This window comes from Tursiops truncatus, chromosome 11, assembly GCF_011762595.2.
Source record: "Tursiops truncatus isolate mTurTru1 chromosome 11, mTurTru1.mat.Y, whole genome shotgun sequence".
Classification (NCBI taxonomy): Eukaryota; Metazoa; Chordata; class Mammalia; order Artiodactyla; family Delphinidae; genus Tursiops; species Tursiops truncatus.
In genome coordinates, this window is record NC_047044.1 from 14,194,819 (window position 1) to 14,215,671 (window position 20,853).

General features: G+C 40.7%; 1 protein-coding gene across 1 annotated transcript in view; it reads left to right on the forward strand.

Annotated features, from left to right (window-relative positions):
- The window catches only part of SYN3 (synapsin III), a 432,411-nt gene that overhangs the window by 49,893 nt on the left and 361,665 nt on the right, over positions 1–20,853 (forward strand). Inside the window, exon 4 of the mRNA XM_019952355.3 lies at positions 18,455–18,546. Within this exon, the coding sequence (XP_019807914.1) occupies positions 18,455–18,546 (92 nt within the window). The remainder of the gene's footprint in view (positions 1–18,454; positions 18,547–20,853) is intronic.

Here is a 20,853-nt window from a genome sequence, read left to right on the forward strand (position 1 = left end):
CAGTTCTCACATTCTGTGGGTTTGATATGAGCTTACTTAAAAAGGATGGTAAATTATGGATAAGGTGGTTGGATCCCGCCATATGAGCTGAGTTGGTAAATATATGATGGGGATGAAACCAAGACCCACTGACAACAGAATGCTGAATTCTATTCTGGCAATTTCTGGAGTTGTCCACTAGAGCAGTTGTTTTCCAGTCATGTCCTTAGAGCCCTGCTGTTCCACAGGGGTACCTAGGGTTGCAAACTGTTGATCATCTTCGGAAGAAGGGGGAGGGGAGAGAAAGAAGGAGGAGGAGGAGGAGGAGGAGGAGGAAGAGGGGAAAGAAGAAGAGGAGGAGGGAGAGGTGGAGAGGAGAAAAAGAAGAGGGGAGAGAGCTTAACTCATCCCTTCTGTATCAGTAATTCTCAACCAGGGTTGATTTTGCCCCTGAGGGCCATTTAGCAATGCCTGGAAATCTTTCTGGTTGTCACAACGGGGATGCTACTGACATCCGTGAGTAGAGGACAGGGATGCTGCTAAACATCTTACAGTACACAAATCAGCCTTCCATAGCAATGAATAAATTATCCAGCTCAAAAGTCAATGTGCCAAGCTTGGGGAACCATGTTCTAGACTGAAACAGCTCCAAGAGTATACCTTTTGCGCAGGTAACCTAAAAACAGGAGGTGGTACTTCAGTTTATGATGATGTGGGCTTCCCAGACCACTCCAAAGAAACTTCACCTTCACTCTCCCTTTTAGTCATCACAGTTGCCTCGGGACAGAGACAGGGCAGGGACCTTCTTCTTTATTCTTACAGACAAAGATGCCAAGGCGGAGGTTTCTCTGATTGCCCCAAGATCCCATAGCAAGGAAGTTCTGAATGGAATAGAAACCTCATGCTCAGTGATCTTTCCAACACAGCCCACCTCAGTAAGCGACTGTGCACCCAGCAGCCCAGCGGAGGCCCAGAGTCAGCTGAAACCCTGAAGGGCTGGACCAAGCCTACTGTTGTCAAGTTGCCTGGGGTTTGTCTTAGTTGAGTATGGTAAGACATGCAGACACGGAAATGACTGTCATGAAGGAAGAAGTGTATTATATTCATAGTACCCTAAAGCAGAGGGCACAGTCTGCCACGATGTGGGGGCCGCAGGGGAGGCACCATAGCTAGTCAGGCAGCAGAGGGAGCAAGGGGAAATGTGAGCAAGAGCCTTTATTGTGGTTTTGCGGAAAGGAAAGGGCAAGGCGTGGCAAGCAGGTTCAGGGTTGGCTACTTTGGATAATTTTAGCAGGCTCTGGGGTGTAGGGACTGTCCCTGGTTTTCTGGTACCTGGCTACGGGGCGTTAGGGGACAGGGGGATAGTGGCCCAGAGTGAGAGCCTGGTGGTGGAGGTTGCAGTGTGGGCTCTGGACTGGTTGTCTTCCATTTGACAGGCACTGTCTATGGCAAATCTCTTACTCTCTCTAGGTTCTGGCTAACTCTATGAGAGGCAGTCCATCCAGGGTCAGTGAAGCCCCAAAATGTCAAAGCATCAGAATACAGAAAAGAAGACTTGGTTAATAAACCTATCTAACTTCATAGCCTCACCACACTGCTGCTTTTTAACAGTCTTTTAAAACAGAACTCTTTTGTTTCTAACTAAATCTTATGTGAAACCCAATATTTAAGCAAATTGAAAAATAAAAATTACTGCTCTGTTTGATGCAGAGCTTGGAAGGCCCTGAGCCTTTGAACCTCCAGGAAGTGTCCAAGGCCCCTCCAAAGACAGCCTCTTCAGAAGTAACTCTCTCACTACCTCCATCCTGCTTGTCCCCTTGCCTTGGGTCCAGCCACAGGGTTGGAAGAAGCCTAGGGGAATAGTTACGGGCAGGGATCCTGGAGCCAGATCACTTGGGTTTGCATTCTTGACCTATCACCTCCCAGCTGTGTGACCTTGGGGAATTATATTTAGTCTCATTGTGCCTTAGTGCTCCCAGCTATAAATTAGGCATAATGATAATAGGACCTACTTTATGAGGTTACTGTCAGAATTAATTGAGTTAACACATGCAAAGCCCTTAGAACAGTACCTGGCATATAGTAAGTGCTTAACAAACTATTATAAATTGTAATCCTAATATAAATATAATTAACGATATTGGATTATAAATATGCTATATTATAATTATTGTATTGCTGCCGGAACTACCAAGACAACACATACAATTACCAGTCCTATTACTACTAGTCGTGCTCTTAGTACTATCACTACTTTTGTCTCTACCTCTCCAAAGACTACAACCACTGCTTTTCCTACCTTTGCTTCTATTGCTGCTGTTTCTACCATTGTTCCTACTGGGATAACCATTGCCCCCACTGCCACTGGTCATTGCTACCACCAAGTGAAAATAATGTCAGTTGGGTCCTTAGAGTCAAAGCAGGTGTGAAGGAGCAGAAAATGATAGGAGCCCTCACTGCTGGGCCACCATGGACACGTTCATGCTATTGCTCCTGTATCCTCTTCGCACTTCCCTTGCTCCAGGTTTAGGGGAGGTTAGTTATAAAGTCCCAGGCATGCGGGGCCATTGTTGATGAGCTTGTGCAGTGGTTCTACATTTGTGATGTGGTTTCTCTTAGCCTGCAGGGTCAGAAATGACCCATTATATCTCTTTGTGGCACTGGACATGCAAGTGCCATCATGACTCAAGAATGTCATCGGTTCAGCAGCTCAGAGGGGCTGTTTGCTGTCTGGAATGTGTACAGAGAAAAACCCCCTTGCCTTTGCTTCTCTACATGGGAGTGCATTGAGTGCAGGGGCCTCTTCTTCCCTGACTCTGCCCCTTGCGATCCCCATTTGGGGATTAGGTTCATGCTGGCTTTGGCTGTATCTGGGTCATGCTGTCTTGGAACTACTGTGGCCCCTTGGGAAGAAAATGAGCATCTGAGAAAGGAGGACTCAGCCTTTAGAAACGTCTCTATTGAGGAAAAGGAATCAGGGAAACAACCCTCTGCAAGGAAGAAAGTGGCCTTGGGTTCCCCTTTCCCAAGCCCAGCCTTAATTTGGAGATATTTCACAGTGGACTTTAGAAGGGGTGACCGGTTCATACCAAGCTGCCTTAAATGCTTGGAGCAAAAGCCTATGGGGACTTGCAAATCAACCCCGGGAAGAGAAATTAGTTGTGTCTTGTCTCAGAACTCCCAAAGCCTGCTCCAAAACAAACACATAAGCTGTGCCGGCGGGGAAAGCCTGGCCCTTTTTTCTTCTTCATTTTAGGAACTCCATGTGTGCATTATTTTAAATAGGCGCCAGCACACGAGGCCCTTTTAACAAGATTAAAAACAGATGGGGCCTTAGGCTGTTCAGTAGCTCTCAGAAACTGACATGGGAAGTGCTAAGCCATCTCATGTCCAGGCGATGTTCATTTTCTTCTGGAAGCACAAGTGTGGCCAGGCCTCTCACTCCCAGGGAGCAGGACTCTGCTTCCTGCATCAGGTGTGTCTGCCAGAGGAAGGAAATATCTCCTTTCACTGCATTTACCCGTGTTTGCATTTACTTAACCCTTTGGCAGCCTGGGAGAAAAACGTATTGTGCTACCCTTGGAGGCTCCATGCTTCTGGAGCTGGAAGCATCAGGTTTTAACTTCCTTACTATAAATGGGATTATGACCCTTCATAGCTCATGGCTCTCCAAAGGCTCCCAGTCTCACTCTGAGTAATAGCCAGAGTCCTTCCCATGACTATAGGCCCTTCATGGTTAGACTTCCCTGACTTTCTTCCTGCCTTTGTCTTTCTTGCTTACTCTGATCCAGCCACACTGGCCTTCTCGCGCTGTTCCTTAAAATCAAGCAACAGAAAACAAGTCTTGACGAGGATGTGGAGAAATTGGAACCCTTGTACATTGCTGGTAGGATTGTAAAATAATATAGCTGCTGTAGAAAACAGTATGGTGGTTCCTCGAAAAGTTAAACAGAATTACCATATGACCCAGCAATCCCACTTCTGGGTATATGCCCAAAAGAATTGAAAGCAGGGACTCAAACATGTTTGTAAATCCATGTTCATAGCAGCATTATTCACAAGAGCCAAGAGGTAGAAGTAACCCAAGTGTTCACTGGCAAATGAATGGGTAAACAAAATGTGATATATATCCATACAATGGAATATTATTCAGCCTTTAAGAGGAAGGAGATTCTGACATATGCTACAACATGGACAAACATTGAAAACATTATTCTAAATAAAATAAGCCAGACATAAAAGGACAAATATTGTGATCCCACAATATATGAGGTACCTCAAATAGTCAAATTCATAGAGACAGAAAGTACAATAGTGGTTACCAGGGGCTCTGGAAGATGAGGAGTTAGTATTTCATGGACACAAAGGTTTTGTTGTGGATGAAGAAAACGTTCTGGGAATGGATGGATGGTGGTGGTGGTTGTACAACAGTGTGAATGTATTTAATGACACTGATTTATACACTTAAAAACAGTTAAAATGGTAAGTTTTATGTTATGGGTATTTTACCACAATGAAGACAAACTTTAAAAGACTCAAGCAAACACACCCTGCCTCAGGGCTTTTCTCTTTGCCTGGAACCCTCTTTCCCGATGTATCTGCATGGCTCATTCAGGTTCTTTGCACAAATATCTCCTTCTCAGAGGTGCTTGGCCACCCTGTCTGACATGGCACCCCCCCATGCACACTCCCCCTTACCCTCTCTCTCCATTTTTCTCCCCCTCCCCCCCCCCCCTCCCTGTCTCCTTCAGTGAACACTCTTTCTATCCTCAGGACATTATCAAAAGCTCTCGCTACCCTTGAAGTTTTCCCTGGCAGAGGGAAAATGACAATGGATGTTTTACTTTGATTCTCAGGTGCTGTTGCTTCTCGGGAATATGAACAGGAAGGAGTGACTGTCCAGGCAGAATTAGGGCTTGCCTGGGTCCTCTGGCCACCAGCCAGTAGAACCCTACCTTAACCCCTAACAAATGTACATCTAGGCTTTGGAGAACAAAACTTGGCCATTAAGAAATTCTTTAAAAATCAGGATGACACAACTACTGGTGCTTTTTCTCAAACTCTACTCCTTGACTTCTTGCATTACCAAATGTGATGATGATAATGCTGATGAAGATGATGAATTGTTACGTTCACTGACGTTGGTAAAGATGATGTTGGTGATGAGGATGGTGATGGTGTTAACATCTTAGTGTCTCATGCAGAATAAAATCCTTACCACGATCTGTTCCATCGTCCCCTCTCTGACCTTGTCTCCTTCCACTCATGCCCTCACTAGCCCTGTTCCAGGCAGGGCTTCCTTGCTGTTCCTTGAACTCTGCACATTTGTTCCGGCCTCAGGGCCTTTGTGCTTGCTGTTCTCTCTGCCTAGAAAACCACCCTCCTTACTGGTATGGTCTCCCTCATTTTGCTCATATCACTGACCAAGTGCCACTTTTCCTGACCGCCTTCTGTTTTTCTTCTCCTGACACATTATTTATTGTTAATGGTCTATCTCACCCCATTAGATACAAGTTCTGTGGTAACAGGGATTTTTGTCTGGTACTTTCACTGCTGTGTCATCAGAGAAAGTAACAGACACAGTAGTTGCTCAAAAATGAGTTGTTAAATGAATTAATGGATGACGTGAGTTCAAGTTCCAGCTCTCTTGCTCAGTAGCTTTGTGATCTTCGCCAAGTCATTTGCTCTCTGTTTCTCAGTTTTCTCATCCGCTAATGGGAATGCTAATGCCTACCCTCGTATCAAGAGGTCATTGTAATGATCAAATTAAAGAATATAACCGTCATAGCTAACATTGATTACTCACTTATTTTCACTTAGGCACCTTGCTAAGGGCTCCTAAATGGATTAATTCATCTAATGCTCACTACTGCCCTAGGAAGGTACCATTCTTAGCCTTGTTTACAGATGAGGGACTGAGGCATAGAAAGGCTAACTTGTCTAAACTTGCACAGCAAGTTAGGGGTAAAGCTCAGATTCAGACTCATGGGGTTCAGTTCTAAAAACCATTATATACCAAACACTTCGTAAACTGCAAATCAGTGCTGTTGATTTTTTAAAAAAATAATGTGGTAAACTCCAACTAATTTTGGATATTTCATTACTTGAACATTTAAGAATGTAGGTTTTATCATTTTATTTTTCTACCTTTTTATGTATATTTTGACATGTTTTTATGTTTTTTCTCTCCCTTCCCTGCCTTCTCCACACACACACACTGGAATATTATGATTTTCTGATGAGCAGAGGTGCCTTTGCATCTTCCTGTGTAGCTGGGGGTTTGGCATGGGAGGCGGGCAGTACTGCCAGGCAGCACTCGCTGACCCAGTGGCCAAGACCTTCGCTGAGATGCCCAGCACTGCTTCTGCACAAGATTTCCTCCCCTGGAAGTGTCCACTGAATGAGTCTGCAGACTTTCAAAGTCTGCAAGGTGAGTCTGTACTGGTGGAAAAGAGCTCAGCCCCGAGATGCCAGCCAGGGAAGTCACTGAGCCCATCAGGCCCTCGGAGCTGAAAACACGGCCTCTGCTGGGAAACCGAAAGGAAGCAGTTCTTGCTGAGAGCAGGCCTTGGGCCGCCTGCCAAGTACTTGCCATCAACAGGGCAGTTAGAAGAAGCAGAGTGGTGAAGGAGGGGCCTGTAGGCTTCCCTAGCAGACACTGCATACTGACGTGGAGAAGACACTAGAAGATGTAAAAATGAGAGCTCTGCAATTTAGGACACGAGTCACCCCGAATAAGCCACTTGGTGCAGTGTGAAGGGTGTCAGCCTGGGTTTGGATCTCAAGCTGCAACTTTGGACAAAGTCACTCTGCTTCCCTGGGCCTCACCTTTGGCATCTGCAAAATGAGCATCTGTTCATTCAATGATATTTACAGAGCACCTGTTCTCTTTCCCCAGACAATGGTTTAGGTGCTGGGTTAGAGCTCTGAGCAAAACAGACAAAATCCCTGCCCCCTGGAGCTTCTGTTCTAGTGAGAGAGATGGACAATTAAATATTTAATTGGGATGGATGGAAATATTTATGTCAGAGGGGGATGAATGCTGTGGGGGAAGATTAAGCAAGAAAACTGAGCTTGGAGCACAGCAGATGCTTTGTGGGGAGGTGTCACTGTGGGCGCCAGGGAGCAGAGGTGTGCTGCCAGCTCCGGGAAGCAAGACTTAGAGGCTGGGGGATTGGAGGCTGGAGTTGCTCAGTGTGTTTGACAATGGAAAGGAGGCCAGTGTGGAAATGACAGAGTGAGTTCGAACTGGGGAGGACAGGGGATGGTGGGAGGCAGTGTCATGTAGGATCTCACAACCTGTGTAAAGCTTAGGTTTTTTGTATTTAGTACTGTTTTTTTATTGCTGCTGTTTATGCTTTTAATGATTCTCTTAGACTCTATGAGACTCTGAAAGAACTTAAGAAGTGAAGAAGATTACAGTACATGCAGAATGCTGATTTTTTAAAAAGGAATTTGTTAATAACACAGTCCTTCCCAAGAGTAAACATAACAGTCTGTTAGGGATTAGGGTGGAATTTTGATGAAAACTTGCTAGAGGACTTGAGAATGCCCCTAATCCTACCTTGACAATCACCACCACCAGCCCTTTTCCAGGTTCCTAAGGCAGACAAAAACACAAAGAGGAAGAGCAAATAAGAGTTGAAATACCACTAAGTGTTAGCTGGCCTAGGCCCACCCCCCCACCGCCACCCCGTGCAGGGGCACCTGCTGAAGCTGGCCTGAATCACCTCTAGACCAAAGCAGTGCAGCTTCTTACCTGTCTTTAAAGCCAAAATCCCATTCATGGACATCACTTACTACATATGTATTACTAGATAGTTCTGAGGTACAACGAACACAATTGTAAAAAGAAAGAGCAGGACAGCTGGGCCTCTTTGGAATCAGAGTTCACTGCTGCCAACTCATGGGAGAGAGTGGCTGAAAGAGAGATGGATGCTGAGGTTGGCCTCTGAGGAGCTGCAAAGCAGGAGAGAGGACGTTAACATGATGACCACCCAGATCAGCAGGCACTCAGCTACAGAGAAGCAGAGTGTGGAAGCCGGAATCACACACGATTGCCTGGCTTTTCAACCCAGCAATGACCCTGTCCACTGTTTAATACAGCATTGTGATGTCCTAAGCACTAGATTAACAGTTCCTTTTTATGAGGTGTAGTGAGAAAGGTTAGCGAATAGGGCAGAGGGTGAGAAGTTGTCCTAGCATTAGGACAGGTACTGGAGGCTGCCCACCTTCTGCTATCAGCTCAGTATCTGTGTATCTCTTGTCTCTCTTTCCTCTCCTGCAAATTACAGAGGGTGTCTAAGGCCATGGAAAGGGGCACACTCTAAGGGCTTTGGGGTACAGTCTGGACCAGATAGGTCTTCACTAACTAACAGGAATTTCCAGTATCTTATCAGCCACCCTTGGATTCCAGAACAATCTGTCTGCCAGCATCTTGTCTTTCTCAGGAACTCTGGACAACAGCTCTTTTGTCAAAATCCTCCCTCCTTCAGTCAGGCTTCATGGTCAAGGCTGATAGCTGCTACCTCCACATTCCCACACATTTTTGGTTTCTTGTGTACATTCCAGTCACTCATCCAATTCCAAGTCCCAATTTCAGTTTCTTTCCCATTGATCTGTGGGCCTAATAGCATCTTCAACTTATTATAATAATGATGATTGCAATCACCATTTTCTACTCTGTCAACAACATCATTATCATCGCAAATGCAATTATTGGTAACTAAACATGAATACCCCTTGCTTTCAGTAATATTATCTGCTTGGCATCACATACTTGCCAGGTGCCAGTTCCAGAGAGAATCAGCGAAAGACCTTACAGGAAACTGAATGCGTTCCATCTTGTTTGTGTGTGTGTGTGTGTGCACTCGTAGGTGTGTGTGCACGTCTTTTCTTGGAACTGGACATGTGTTTAATTATAAACAGGTGCTTATATTTCCTTCTGATCTACGGTGCTGTAGAAGAGATTTTGTTAATGGATATGATTCCAACCATATCTAGCACTGATAATAGAGCCTGGAACTTAGAAAGTACTATGTAAATATTTGTGGTTAAATATTTACCGCTCCCCTACTCTGCATACCTTAGTGTTTCCCAGTGGTCTCCCAAAGATGACTACACCCTAATCCCTGGAACCTATGAAAATGATACTCCAAAGGGAGTTGAAGATGTGATTACAATTAAGGACTTAAGATAGGAAGAGTATCTCTGATTATCCAAGTGGGCCAGTCTAACCACAGAAGCCCTTAAAAACGGAGAACTTTCTCTGGCTAGAGAGGGAGATGTGGCAGAAGGGAAGTCAGAAAATTTTGGAGAATGAGAAGGACTTAACATGCCGTGACTAGTTTGAAGATGGGAAGTGCAATGTGACAAGGAGTGCAGACAGCCTTAAGGAGCTGGGAGAGGCTCCCAGCTGAAATCAGCAAGGAAGTAGGACCTCAGTCCTACAACTGCAAAGAACTCAATTCTGCAAACAACCTGATAGGCTTGGAAGCAGCTTCTTCCCAAAGCTTCCCAGTAAGAGCCCAGATGGCTGATACCTTGATTTTTGGCTCTGTGAAACCTGGAACAGAAATCAGCTGAACTAACATGGACTTCTGATGTATACAGTGAGATAATACATTTGTGTTGTCTAAAATTGTTACATTTGTGGTAATTTGTTATGGCAGCAATAGAATACTAATACCCTATAGAGTGACATTCACATTCCTTCACAGGGAATTCAAAATCCTCAGAACTGGTCTCCCACCCACCTTTCTAGCTCTGTCCTATTGTGTTCCTCCATATACTCCATGCCCCAGCTACAGAAGACATCTCACTACTCCATTGATCCGAGAACCCTGTGTTCTCACCTGCGCTTTTGTTCATGGAAACTTAGATTGGGCCTTTTTCCTCCTCTCTGCCTGGAAACACCCTCCCCATTCCTATGGTCTAGTGGATCTGGCAATGGACAGAGTTTCAGAAGTCGAGTTATTTAGCATGTGTAGGTGCCCACCTATAAAATATAAAAATAACACTTTATTCTACAAGTATGTTTTCAATACCTGCTGTGTACCAGGAGCTGGGTATAAAGTGGTGAACAACTTTCTAATAAAAATATGGTTGCTTGGCATTTCTTTTTCATATGCTGTGATAATAGTATTTTCCTTCTGTGATCATTAGGAGACACTGGTTAAGAAAGGAAGAGAGATGAAAATGAAAGGGACAATAGATGTAATTGACTCATGTTGATTATGACTTTCATTTTGAAGATGAAGAGAATTAAAGTGGAGAGAGAATGAGGGGTTTGCCTAAGGTCATACACGGGTCAGTGTTAAATCCAAAATTTAGCTCCCTGGACCCCAGACTTCGAGACCAATTTCTTTTCCACCATTCTTTCCTTCCTCCATGTATATGTTTACTAAAAGTTATAAACAGGAAAACTCAGATAGTCCAGCACTTTCAGGTATCATTGAGATCAATGTTGAAAACCTCGCACACCTGGTTTTAACAAGAGTAGCAAAATACAAAGACCATATATATGCCTGATTTTGTGAAAACCTATTTGTCTTTAATGGTGTCTGGTGGTAATATCCTGCAAACATATAACATGACTATTTTCTTTCCTAAAACAGAATCTTGACAATCATAGTTATTTGCAGCCTTCATGTAACTTTAAAATCTCCCTACTAACAACAAATAAGTAAAAAGTAATGCAGATAAGATAGTGGGCTCAAGCTTTCAACAAAGTACAATAGAAAGAAGCTAAAATAATAGAGGATGTTTAAAACTGTGCTGAAACTCACAAGTTCATTTAGAAAGCAAAGAAAAATTTGTAGGTGTAGGTAAGCATGGCAATGGTGGAATGCCACAGTCACCATTCCTCAGTATAGGTGGAGACCCAAAGTAACAGAAGTGCTGGCTTCTTTGTTTATCATCCTCCCAGCTGGCAGATCACACTAACAAGCTGTTAAGAATTGTTTTCACTGTCAGGGAAGCTGAGGGGACTGAGCTCTTGATTTTTCTTTTTTTTTTTTTTTTACCTTTAAGAGAGGTGGGGCTTTCCCCTGAGGAACTCTTTGAGAGGTCTGGCTGCAATGGTGGGTTGAAGTCTGAATTAGGGAATAGTACTGGAATATATTCTGTCCAGTCAATTACATCGCTAGGGAAACATCCAATCAGTTTATTCTGAACAGAGCCTTTGAGGTTGTCTGGTTGCCCAGTGTCTGCGTGTATCTTGGAGTGGGTGAGTAGGAAGACTTTTTATCTGATCAGCAGGTTGAGGGGGTAAGAGGTATGTGGTCATTCTGCCTTGTCTTTGGACCTATTATCACTGGGTACTATTTGGGTTGCTTCCTTCTTAGGATATTATACTATCTGATGTCAAGACACTGTCAGGCTACAGTAACTGAAACAACTTGAGACAGAGGTAAGGATAAACAAATAGATCTATAGAATAGAATAGAGAATTTGTAAATAGACTGCCACATACGAAGTGACTTGATGTTTGGCAAAGGCATCAGTGCAATTCTATTAAGAAAGATTGGTCTTTTTAATAAATAGTGCCAAGTTATTTGAATAACCACATGGAAAAACTTAACCTACCTTACATCTTATGCAAAAAATTAATTATAGATGGATTATAGACCTCAATGTGAAATATAAAACAATAAAGCTTCACATGACCTTGGGATAAGCAAAACATTTTTAAACTAAATACAATAAGAACACTAACGTAAAAGTTATTACAATTGTTTTCTGTATTTATATAAAATCTTCATTTTAAAAATTATGAAAGTTAGAAGATGAGCCACAGACTAGAAGAAGATATTTGCAAATGGTTGTATCTAACAAAGAATGTGTCCAGAATATATTTTACATACCTCTTACATACTAATAAGAAAAGTGCAAACAAAAAATAAAAATATGAACAAAAGATTTGAACAGGCATTTAATCAAAGAGATTATCTAAATTGCTCATTAGCACTTGACAAGGTGCTCAATATCACTGTCAGAGAAATGCAAATTAAAACTGCAATGTGCTACCACTAAACACCCATCAGAATAGCTAAAACTTAAAACACTACCAAGTGTTGAAGAGGACATGGAACAACTATAATTCTCATAATCCTAATAGGTGTTTAGATTGATGAAACCACCTTGGGAAATTCTTCAGTGATATTTTCTAAAGCTAAATATATGCCTATCCTATGACCCAGCAGTTTCACTCCTAGGTATATACCCAAAAGAAATGAGTGTATATGTCTGCCAAAAGAGATGTACAAGAATGTGCAAAACACCTTTTTTCTTAATAGCCAATGACTAGAAATAGTCTTGAGTGTCCATGATCAGCAGAACAGGTAAATGTATTATTGTATACTCAGACAATGAAACACTACACAGAAGTAAAATGATTTCATCTAACCCCAACATCATGGATGAATCACACAGATATAATGATGAGTGAAAAAGGCAAATACCAAAGAGTACATACTGTGAGATTCATTTATATGAAGTTCAAGAACTTGCAAAAGTAAGCTATGGAACTAGAAGACATTAAAGTGGTAGCATCATGGTGTGAGAGTTGATATCAGCTATAATGAGGTTGAGGGAGCATTCAGGGAGGCTGGAAATTTTCTTAGTCTTCATCCTGATATTGATTATACAAGTACAAATCAATTAAAATCCATCGAGCGCTAAACTTAGAATTTGTGAACTTTAATTTAGCTATCCCTCTTTTTTTTTTGAGGCATTCTTCTAAGGTTCACAATATCTTTATCAAGATCTATCTTTAAGTAAGATTATACCACTTTACATACACTGTAAGAACTTTTTAACAGTACATTTCCATTTCCATCTTTGTGTTCTTGTTACACTTTCTACTTCCACACGTGTCATAAACTCCCATAATACATAGTATTGTTTTGCAGTCAGTTGTTTGCCCTCGGAAGCAGAGAACTATGCTGAAGCAAAAGGAACAGACTTCCTTTTGAGTCCTGGAGTATTTACAAATGTACTTTTTATGGAAGAATGAAGAGTGAAAGTGAGGTGCCTACAGGCATGGCAGACTATGACAACTTGACCCTAATTCAAATTAAGGAGACTTTGAAGAAAAACGTCATCAGAGAAATTAGAAATATAAACAAGAAAGTATAAGTGGTCCAAATGAGTATAATTTCCTCTAGAATAAATTTGATTTCAGAAATATTTTTTAAGTTGATTATTTTAATAGACATTTTAAAACAAAAAATATTTCATATTTATCCATTTAGTTACCATATGCAGAGTTCTTCATTTTGTGTCAGTACAAATTTCCATCTAGTTTTATTTTCCTTCTGCCTGAAAAGCTTCCTTTAACATTTCTTAGACTTACAATAAATTCTCTCAAATTTTATTTGCCTGAAAAAGTTTTTAGCATGCCTTGATTTTTTTAAAATGTAGTTTGCTGGATATAAAATTCTAGGTTGACAATTTTTTTTTTCTCAGTACTTTAAAGAAGCTGTCCCACTGTCTTTTAGTTTAATGTTTTCTGACGAGACATTGGCTGCCTTTCTTATCTTTGCTTCTCTTTATATAAAGTGTATTTTCCCCCTCTGATTGCTTTGAAGATTTTCTCTTCATCACTGGTTTGTTAGTAAGCTGATTGTTATGTGCCTTGGTAGGATTTTCTTTATGTTTCTTCTGCTTGGGATTCACTGAATTTCTTGGGTCTGTGGGTTTATAGTTTTCATCAAATTTGGAAAAATTTTGGCCATTTTTCTTTAAATATTTCCTAACCGTAACCCTTTAAAAACCCTTATGATCTTACCTTTTTTTCATTCTAGAACTTCAGTTACACATATATTGAACTGTTTGATATTGTCCTGTAGCTTACTGAGGTTCTTTTTTTTTTTTTTCCAGTATTTTTGTGCCTGGGCTTCATTTTGTACAAGTGTATATTCCTTTCTCTTCAAGCTCACTCATATTTTCTTCTGTTTTGTCTAATCTGATATTAATCCCATACAATACATTTTATGTTTAAGATATTATACTTTTAATCTATGAAATTTCTGTTTTTTCCATTTTTAAGTTTTACTTTTCTCTCTTTATCATGTTGAAGTTTTCCTCTACCTTCTTGAGAATGTGGAGCATATTTATAATAGTTGTTTTAACTTCAATTTCTGCTCTTTCCATCATCTCTCGTTTCTGGATCTTTTCTTGATTTCTCCTTAGTATGGTTCATATTTTCCTGCTTCCTTGCATGTCTGGTAATTTATGATTGAATTTCATAAATTTTGCAATGTAAATTTAACATGTTGGGTGTTGGATTTTGTTGTATTCCTATAAATAGTGTTGTACTTTGTTTTGGGATGCAGTTAAATTACTTGGCATAAGTTTGATCCCTTCAGGGCATGCCTTTAAAACTTTTCTTAGTTTTAAAACTTTAAAACTGTTAAACCTTTAAAACTTTTTTTAGACAGATCTAGATAGAGTGATTAATCATCCCAGTCTGCCTGGGACAAAGGAGTTTCCCAGGACATGGAACTTTCAGTTAAAGACTGAGACTGAAGGGGCTTCTGAAAAGTGGGACTTTTGGTTTTAAAGTTGGGAAAGCTCCAAGTAAACTGGTACAAATTGGTCATCTTAGATCCAGAGCATGCTGCAGTCCAGGGCTAATTTAGCCCTACTACTAAATTTTTGAGAACTCTACTCATATTACAAGGTCTTTACACTTTGACTGGTGAGAACATGAACTATCTCCAGCCCTGTGTCTGGAGTGTTGAGTCTACTGTTTTCTGATAGTTCTGTCATTGGCCCTGAGTACTTTCCTTTCATGCATGCTCAGATCAGTACTCAGCCAAAGACTTACAGATCTGCCTGGAGGTCTTTTTCTGGGCAATTGTATCTTTCCTTTGCTCTGCACTGCAAATTCTAGCCACCTCAGCATCCCTGAATCCTAACCTCTGACTCTTAGTGAGACTTCTGGGCACTGACTGCATTCTCCCACGCCTGGGAATTGCCTCCAGGCAGTCAGCTAGGGCAATCACAGGGGTAATTTCATGTGTTTCCTTTCTGCAGGGGTCACAGTCCTGCAATGCCTGTTGTTCAGTGTCTGAAAACTATTACTTAATATAGTTTGTCTGGCTTTCTAAGTTTAAGATGAGAGTGTAAATATAATCCCTGTTACTCCCTTGTGGCCATTAAGCAAAAGTCCTTGCTCTTTATATTTTATGCCTTAATATTTTGAAAATTGTTTATGTTATAAATATTTGAAGGGGTTGCTCTTTTTCTGGTTATACTATTTTTTATGCATTCAGTTTACTCTCACTAAGACAATTAAATATTTGAACATAATAATGATAGCTGTTTACAGAGATCCTCTTCCTGTGTATGTCTCAGCTCTGTGCTAGATGCTTCATATACACTATCTTGAATCTTTACCAAAAAATTTAAAGGTAGATACTACTGATATCATTACCTCCATTTTAGAGGTGAGATTCAAAGCAGTTAGTAACTTGACCAAACACATCAGCTAATATCTTGAACAGTTATATTTAAATGTAGTTTCTTTGAAAATTATTTATCTATACCACAATGCCTAATGTGTAGTATTTAAAGAGACATTACATTAAAAATAGTTGGGACCAAAATGTTTTGAGGTCAAAAGGTTAACTTATGTAGAAAATTTAAGTGACTCTGATAGTAGTGTTTTACAATATATTACTGTATGTGTGTGTGAGAGAGAGGGGGAGAGAGCGAGAGAGAGAGAGAATGTATGTGTGTATTTATATGCATTTAATTATGTGTTTGGTGAAGTGGATAAAGGAGCCTTACCTAAACCAGTTGACCTTCTTTGAACCCTGACACCTTTGCATGCAATAGTAAAATTGGATCCAATTTCCAAAATTATTGTATTACTTTTCTAGGATTGTTGTAACAAATTACCACAAACTTGGTGGCTTAAAACAGTAGAAATTTATCCTCTCAGTGTTCTGGAGGCCTGAAATCTGGAATCAAGGTGTCAACAGATCTGCACTCCCTCTGAAGGCTCTAAGGGAGACTTCTTCCTTTCCTCTTCCAGTTTCTAGTTACTCCTGTTGTTCCTTGGTTTTTGGCAGTGTAACTCCAATCTCTACCTCTGTCTTCACACAGCCTTCTTTCCTGTGGCCCTCTGTCACCCCTTCTCTTCTTTTGTAAGGACATCTCATTATATTTAGGGCTCACCCTAATCCAGGATGATCATCTCATTTGAGAGCCTTAATTATATTTGCAAAGACCCTATTTCCACACAAGGTCACATTCATAGATATCAAGTGTTAGAACTTGGACATATCTTTTAGGGGATACAATTCAACCCACTACAGTTTCTACGAGAGCTTTCAGGGTCTTTAAAATTGGCTGGTCTTTGGGATTCTACCAGGGGAGTCATCATGCTAACCTGAATGAGAGATGGTTAGATACGTCTATGCTCATTCCCGTGGTTGTTGAAGTTTTTAGAAAGTTAAATGCAAGAGGTGCACTTTCTTTGCTACCTCGACTCTCCGTGCTTGACCGAGCAGAGGCTCGCTGCCCTATAACCCAGGCATCTACCTTCTGTAATTACTCATAAACCATGACCAGGAAACAACTGTAAACACCCGGATCTGACCAAGATGAACTTCTGACTGGTATGTACAAGCCTGAGGGTGTCTTCTGTCGAGGTATTTGGCCTTCCATTTGGGCAGCAAGACAGCCCCTGGGTCTTTGCCATCTATGAGTTAGAAATTCTACCATCCAAGATTCTGATTCACTCCCTTTTTTCATATACTTGGTGCCCAGCTATTCTGTGTTGCAACTTTCTTCTAACTTCTTCTGCTTCATGCACAGAAGCAACAACTTTTCGTGCTAATTCTTCTTCGTAATCTCACAAATGAAGTATCTGAAACATGATGGGACTGAATTTTTAAGGCATTAGATTTAATAACTAGGTCATTACCACTGTTAACCAACCTGACCTCATTAACAGGGCTTTTTGCTTTTCACCTTGCCACAGCATAATGAGGTTATTAATTAGAGCAAGAAACACAAGCACTCTGGGTTTGCTTTAAAGCCATCTGGGGAGATGGCTGGGTCTTCGGTCATAATTCCTGGTAAATGATTCCAAGGGGATACAGTTAAATCACCATGAAATGATATTTCCCTTCAATGTAAACTTGTTTTTCTCTTTAAGTGGTTTATTTTTAGGTCCCTAAAATTCCCATTTGTAATCCACCTAATATCTTATTCAGCTAAACAGTGAGGACAGTGGGGTGCAGCAGTTAAAAGCACAGGCTGGAGCCAGACTTCCTGGGGTTAAATCCTGGCTCTGCTACCTACTGTGTGACAGTGTGCAAGTTATTTGATCTCTCTCTGCCTCGGTTTTTCATCTGGACAAGTATGAGGATTAAATGAATTCATACGTATAAAATGCTTAGGACAGTACCTGGAACATAGTGAGTGTTTCATGTATGTGAGCAGTTATTTTTGTTTGTTAAATTCAAAGAAATAGCTTTTGGCTTCTGTGTAAGTCAGTCTAGTACTATGCATTTTCTAGGATGGGGTTACAGGTTGAATTGTGTTTCCCTAAAATTCCTGTGTTGAAGTCCTAACCCCTAGTACCTCAGAATGTGACCTTTTTTGAACATAGGTATTTAGAGATAGGATATTTACAGAGGTAATCAAGTTAAAGTGAGGTCCTAATCCAGTATGACTGGTAAAAGGGATACAGCGACACGCATAGAGGAAAAACATTGTAATGAGAGATAGGGAGAAGGTGGCCATCTACAAACCAAGGAGAGAGGCCTGGAACAGAGCCTTGCTGCACAGCCCTCAGAAAGAACCAACCCTGCCCACACCTTGATTTTGGACTTCTAGCCTCCACAACTGTGAGAAGACAGTGTTCTGTGTTTAAGCCACCTAGTGGTGGTACTTCGTTATGGCAACCCTAGGAAACACACGGTTATAACATCAAATCGCTATCCCCAGGGAGCATATAATCTTGTAGGACGGATATATTCCACAGGAATAGCAACATAGATTTGCTAAAGCTTGCTCAAACAAATAAGCCAACAAAAAGATGGACTTATAAGGATACAGAAGTGTCTAATAAAATACAAGTGCAGGATTGTAGCTGGCACAGAAACATCAAGAATACTCCCTATACTCTTGCCTCTGCCCCTCTCTTGGTGACCATGAAGTTTCTTCCATGCCCACCTCCTATCTCTCCCCACCGTCCCCTCCACTGGAGTTAGAGTTGCTTCTTCCACCTTCAAGGAGGTAGAAATTAGTAGCAATGCAACTTTGGACATGTCACTATGTCTCTCTGCACCTCAGCTTCCTCATCTTTCAAAAAGGGAGATAAAAAATATTACTAATTTCCTATGTTTCAGGTGAGGTTTAAATGTGTATTTGGCACATATAAGTATCCAATAAATGTTATAAGTTATTGGCATCACTAGTATTTGATGAATCCTTATTGTTTTGCTTTCTCTTTCAGGCTGAATTCTCAGAGTTGAATCTAGCTGCCTATGTTACTGGGGGCTGTATGGTGGACATGCAGGTTGTGAGAAATGGGACCAAGGTTGTGAGGTAAGGTGGACTGAGGTACAGAAAACCTTCATTTGAGAGGTGTGTATGGGGTATCTCCCTTTGCCAACCCCTTTGTCTGTTGCCTGCAACCTAACTCCTCTACTACACGTGCTTTCATGTACGGAATGTCTGCTTCCAGAGAGTTTTAGGTATTATTGCATAGGAATGACTGGTGGCACAAACAATATGGGAAAGCAACTGAGTATGCTGGAATGGGCCCTGGGCTTGGAGAAAGAAGACTTCGGTTCCATTTCTGACTTTATGGCTCTATTCGGGGATATTATTTAGTCTCTCTTGCCCTGTGATTCTCATCTGCAGCATGATGATAGTGAACATGGAAGTAGAAGGCATGTATGTGAGAATACCCTATTAATTCTAAAGTGCTGTACAAATGTTAAGAGTTTATTAGAATAGGCTGCATCCCGCTTCCAGCAGTAGAACAGAGTAAGTGTTCAGAGACTCCCCTTCCAGGACATCACACCTAAAAGTACTAGATATAATATTTCGCCCCCAAATCTGTTTATAATACAAACAGCTGAACTGGAGGGGAAGTGAGGGAATTCTTCAGAAGATCAGAAATGTCAAAAAAGTATAAATCTGCAGGAGAGGTAAATAGGGTATTAAAATATTTCTATCTAGTTAAGTACCCAAAGAATGGTACAGACTAGGTCCTGTGAGGGTTTAGGTGGGGAAGAAATAGAATTCAGATTTGGGGAAGTAGAGACAACAAGAAGAAATTTGAGGAAAAGGTGGCATTTGTTCTGAGCCTTTTCAGATGGTAGAATATGGGCATTCTATGTGTTTTAAGAATAGGAAACAGTCTTTGTACAAACCAACAAGCAAAAAAAAGGAGTATGTTTGGGAAATTATGATAATTTTACTAAATCAGCCATCATTTACTGAGTACCTGCCATTTGCCAATGAAAACATTACATGGCTTCCTATTTCCAGTAATGGTAGACCAACTGTAGGTTATCTGAAAACAACTTAAAAACTGGTTTTAAATAACGATAATCTTCAAATCCATCAAAGAGTTGACATGACAGTAAGGACTTACTAGGAAGAGAATGATAGGAAATGGAAACCAGAGAGATAAATGAGTACAGAAGCTTCATTTTTCCTGAGAGTACTGCTGAGTCTAGCAAACTTGAAAATTGGTTTTGATAGCCTAGCAGGGGCAAGGGAGAAAGAAAGAGATACCCAGGTTTTCTCAAGGTATAATGGTAGACCCTACCCAAAATAAGCTGAGACCTCAAAGGACTACATCTCAAGGTGAATGTGAACTATAGGTAGATGAGCCCTCACAAGTCACTGAAGCTTGAATTGCACTTTGATTGGCCTTCCAGGGAAGCTCAAGCATTAAATTTAGTTTATGGTAATCCCAGACATGCCAGAAGTCAAAGCAGATCCTGTGTAGTGGAAGGCACTTTCATACTAGGCTTCGAATAATTATTCAGATAACTTTTTGTATAATAGCTAACACATAGTCAACAATAACCAGGCATATACATTATGAATGAGAAGAAACAGGAAATATAGATAAGCAGAAAGATACCCTCAAAAACACACATTCTTAAAAGAAAAAAATCATACATATTAAGTTGAAAAAAATCAGGTTGGAAGATATCTGCAAGGAATAGGAAACTATAAAGAATGACACAACCAGTTTTATTAAAACCAAACAGAACTTCTAGAAATGAAAACTACAATAACCAAAATTATTGGAAGTGTTGTGTTTAATGGCATATTAGACACCATTGAAAAGGCGGTTAATGAAATGAAAGGTAGAGCAGAAGAAATTATCCCAAATGAAGCACAAAGAGAAAAAAGACTGGAAATGCAGAAGAGATGGTTAGATCTCCTGAGAAGGTCTAACATTCATTTAACCAGAGTTTCATAAAGGGAGGGAAAAGAGAATGGAGCAGAGGCAGTAAAATAAGAAATGATAGCTGAGAATCTTTCAGGAAGATACCAAACTACCAACATTAGAAGCTCAACAAATTTAAAGCAGGATTACTAAAAAGAATTCTATACCAAAACACAATAGTTTAAATGCAGAAAGATAAAGAAAAATAAAAAGTAGCCAAGGGAAAAAGGCAGATTACTTGATTGGAGTAACAGACTGACACTTGGCTCTCAGGCAGCAGAGGTGGAAAGATATCTTCAGTGTGCTGAAAGAAAATAATCGTCATCCTCAGGGAAATGTATTTTATGAAAGAAGGCAAAATAAAAACATTTATAAAGATAAGACCTCACTAAGGGAAATTGTAAAGTATGTACTTTAGGCAAAAAGAAAATGACCTCAGA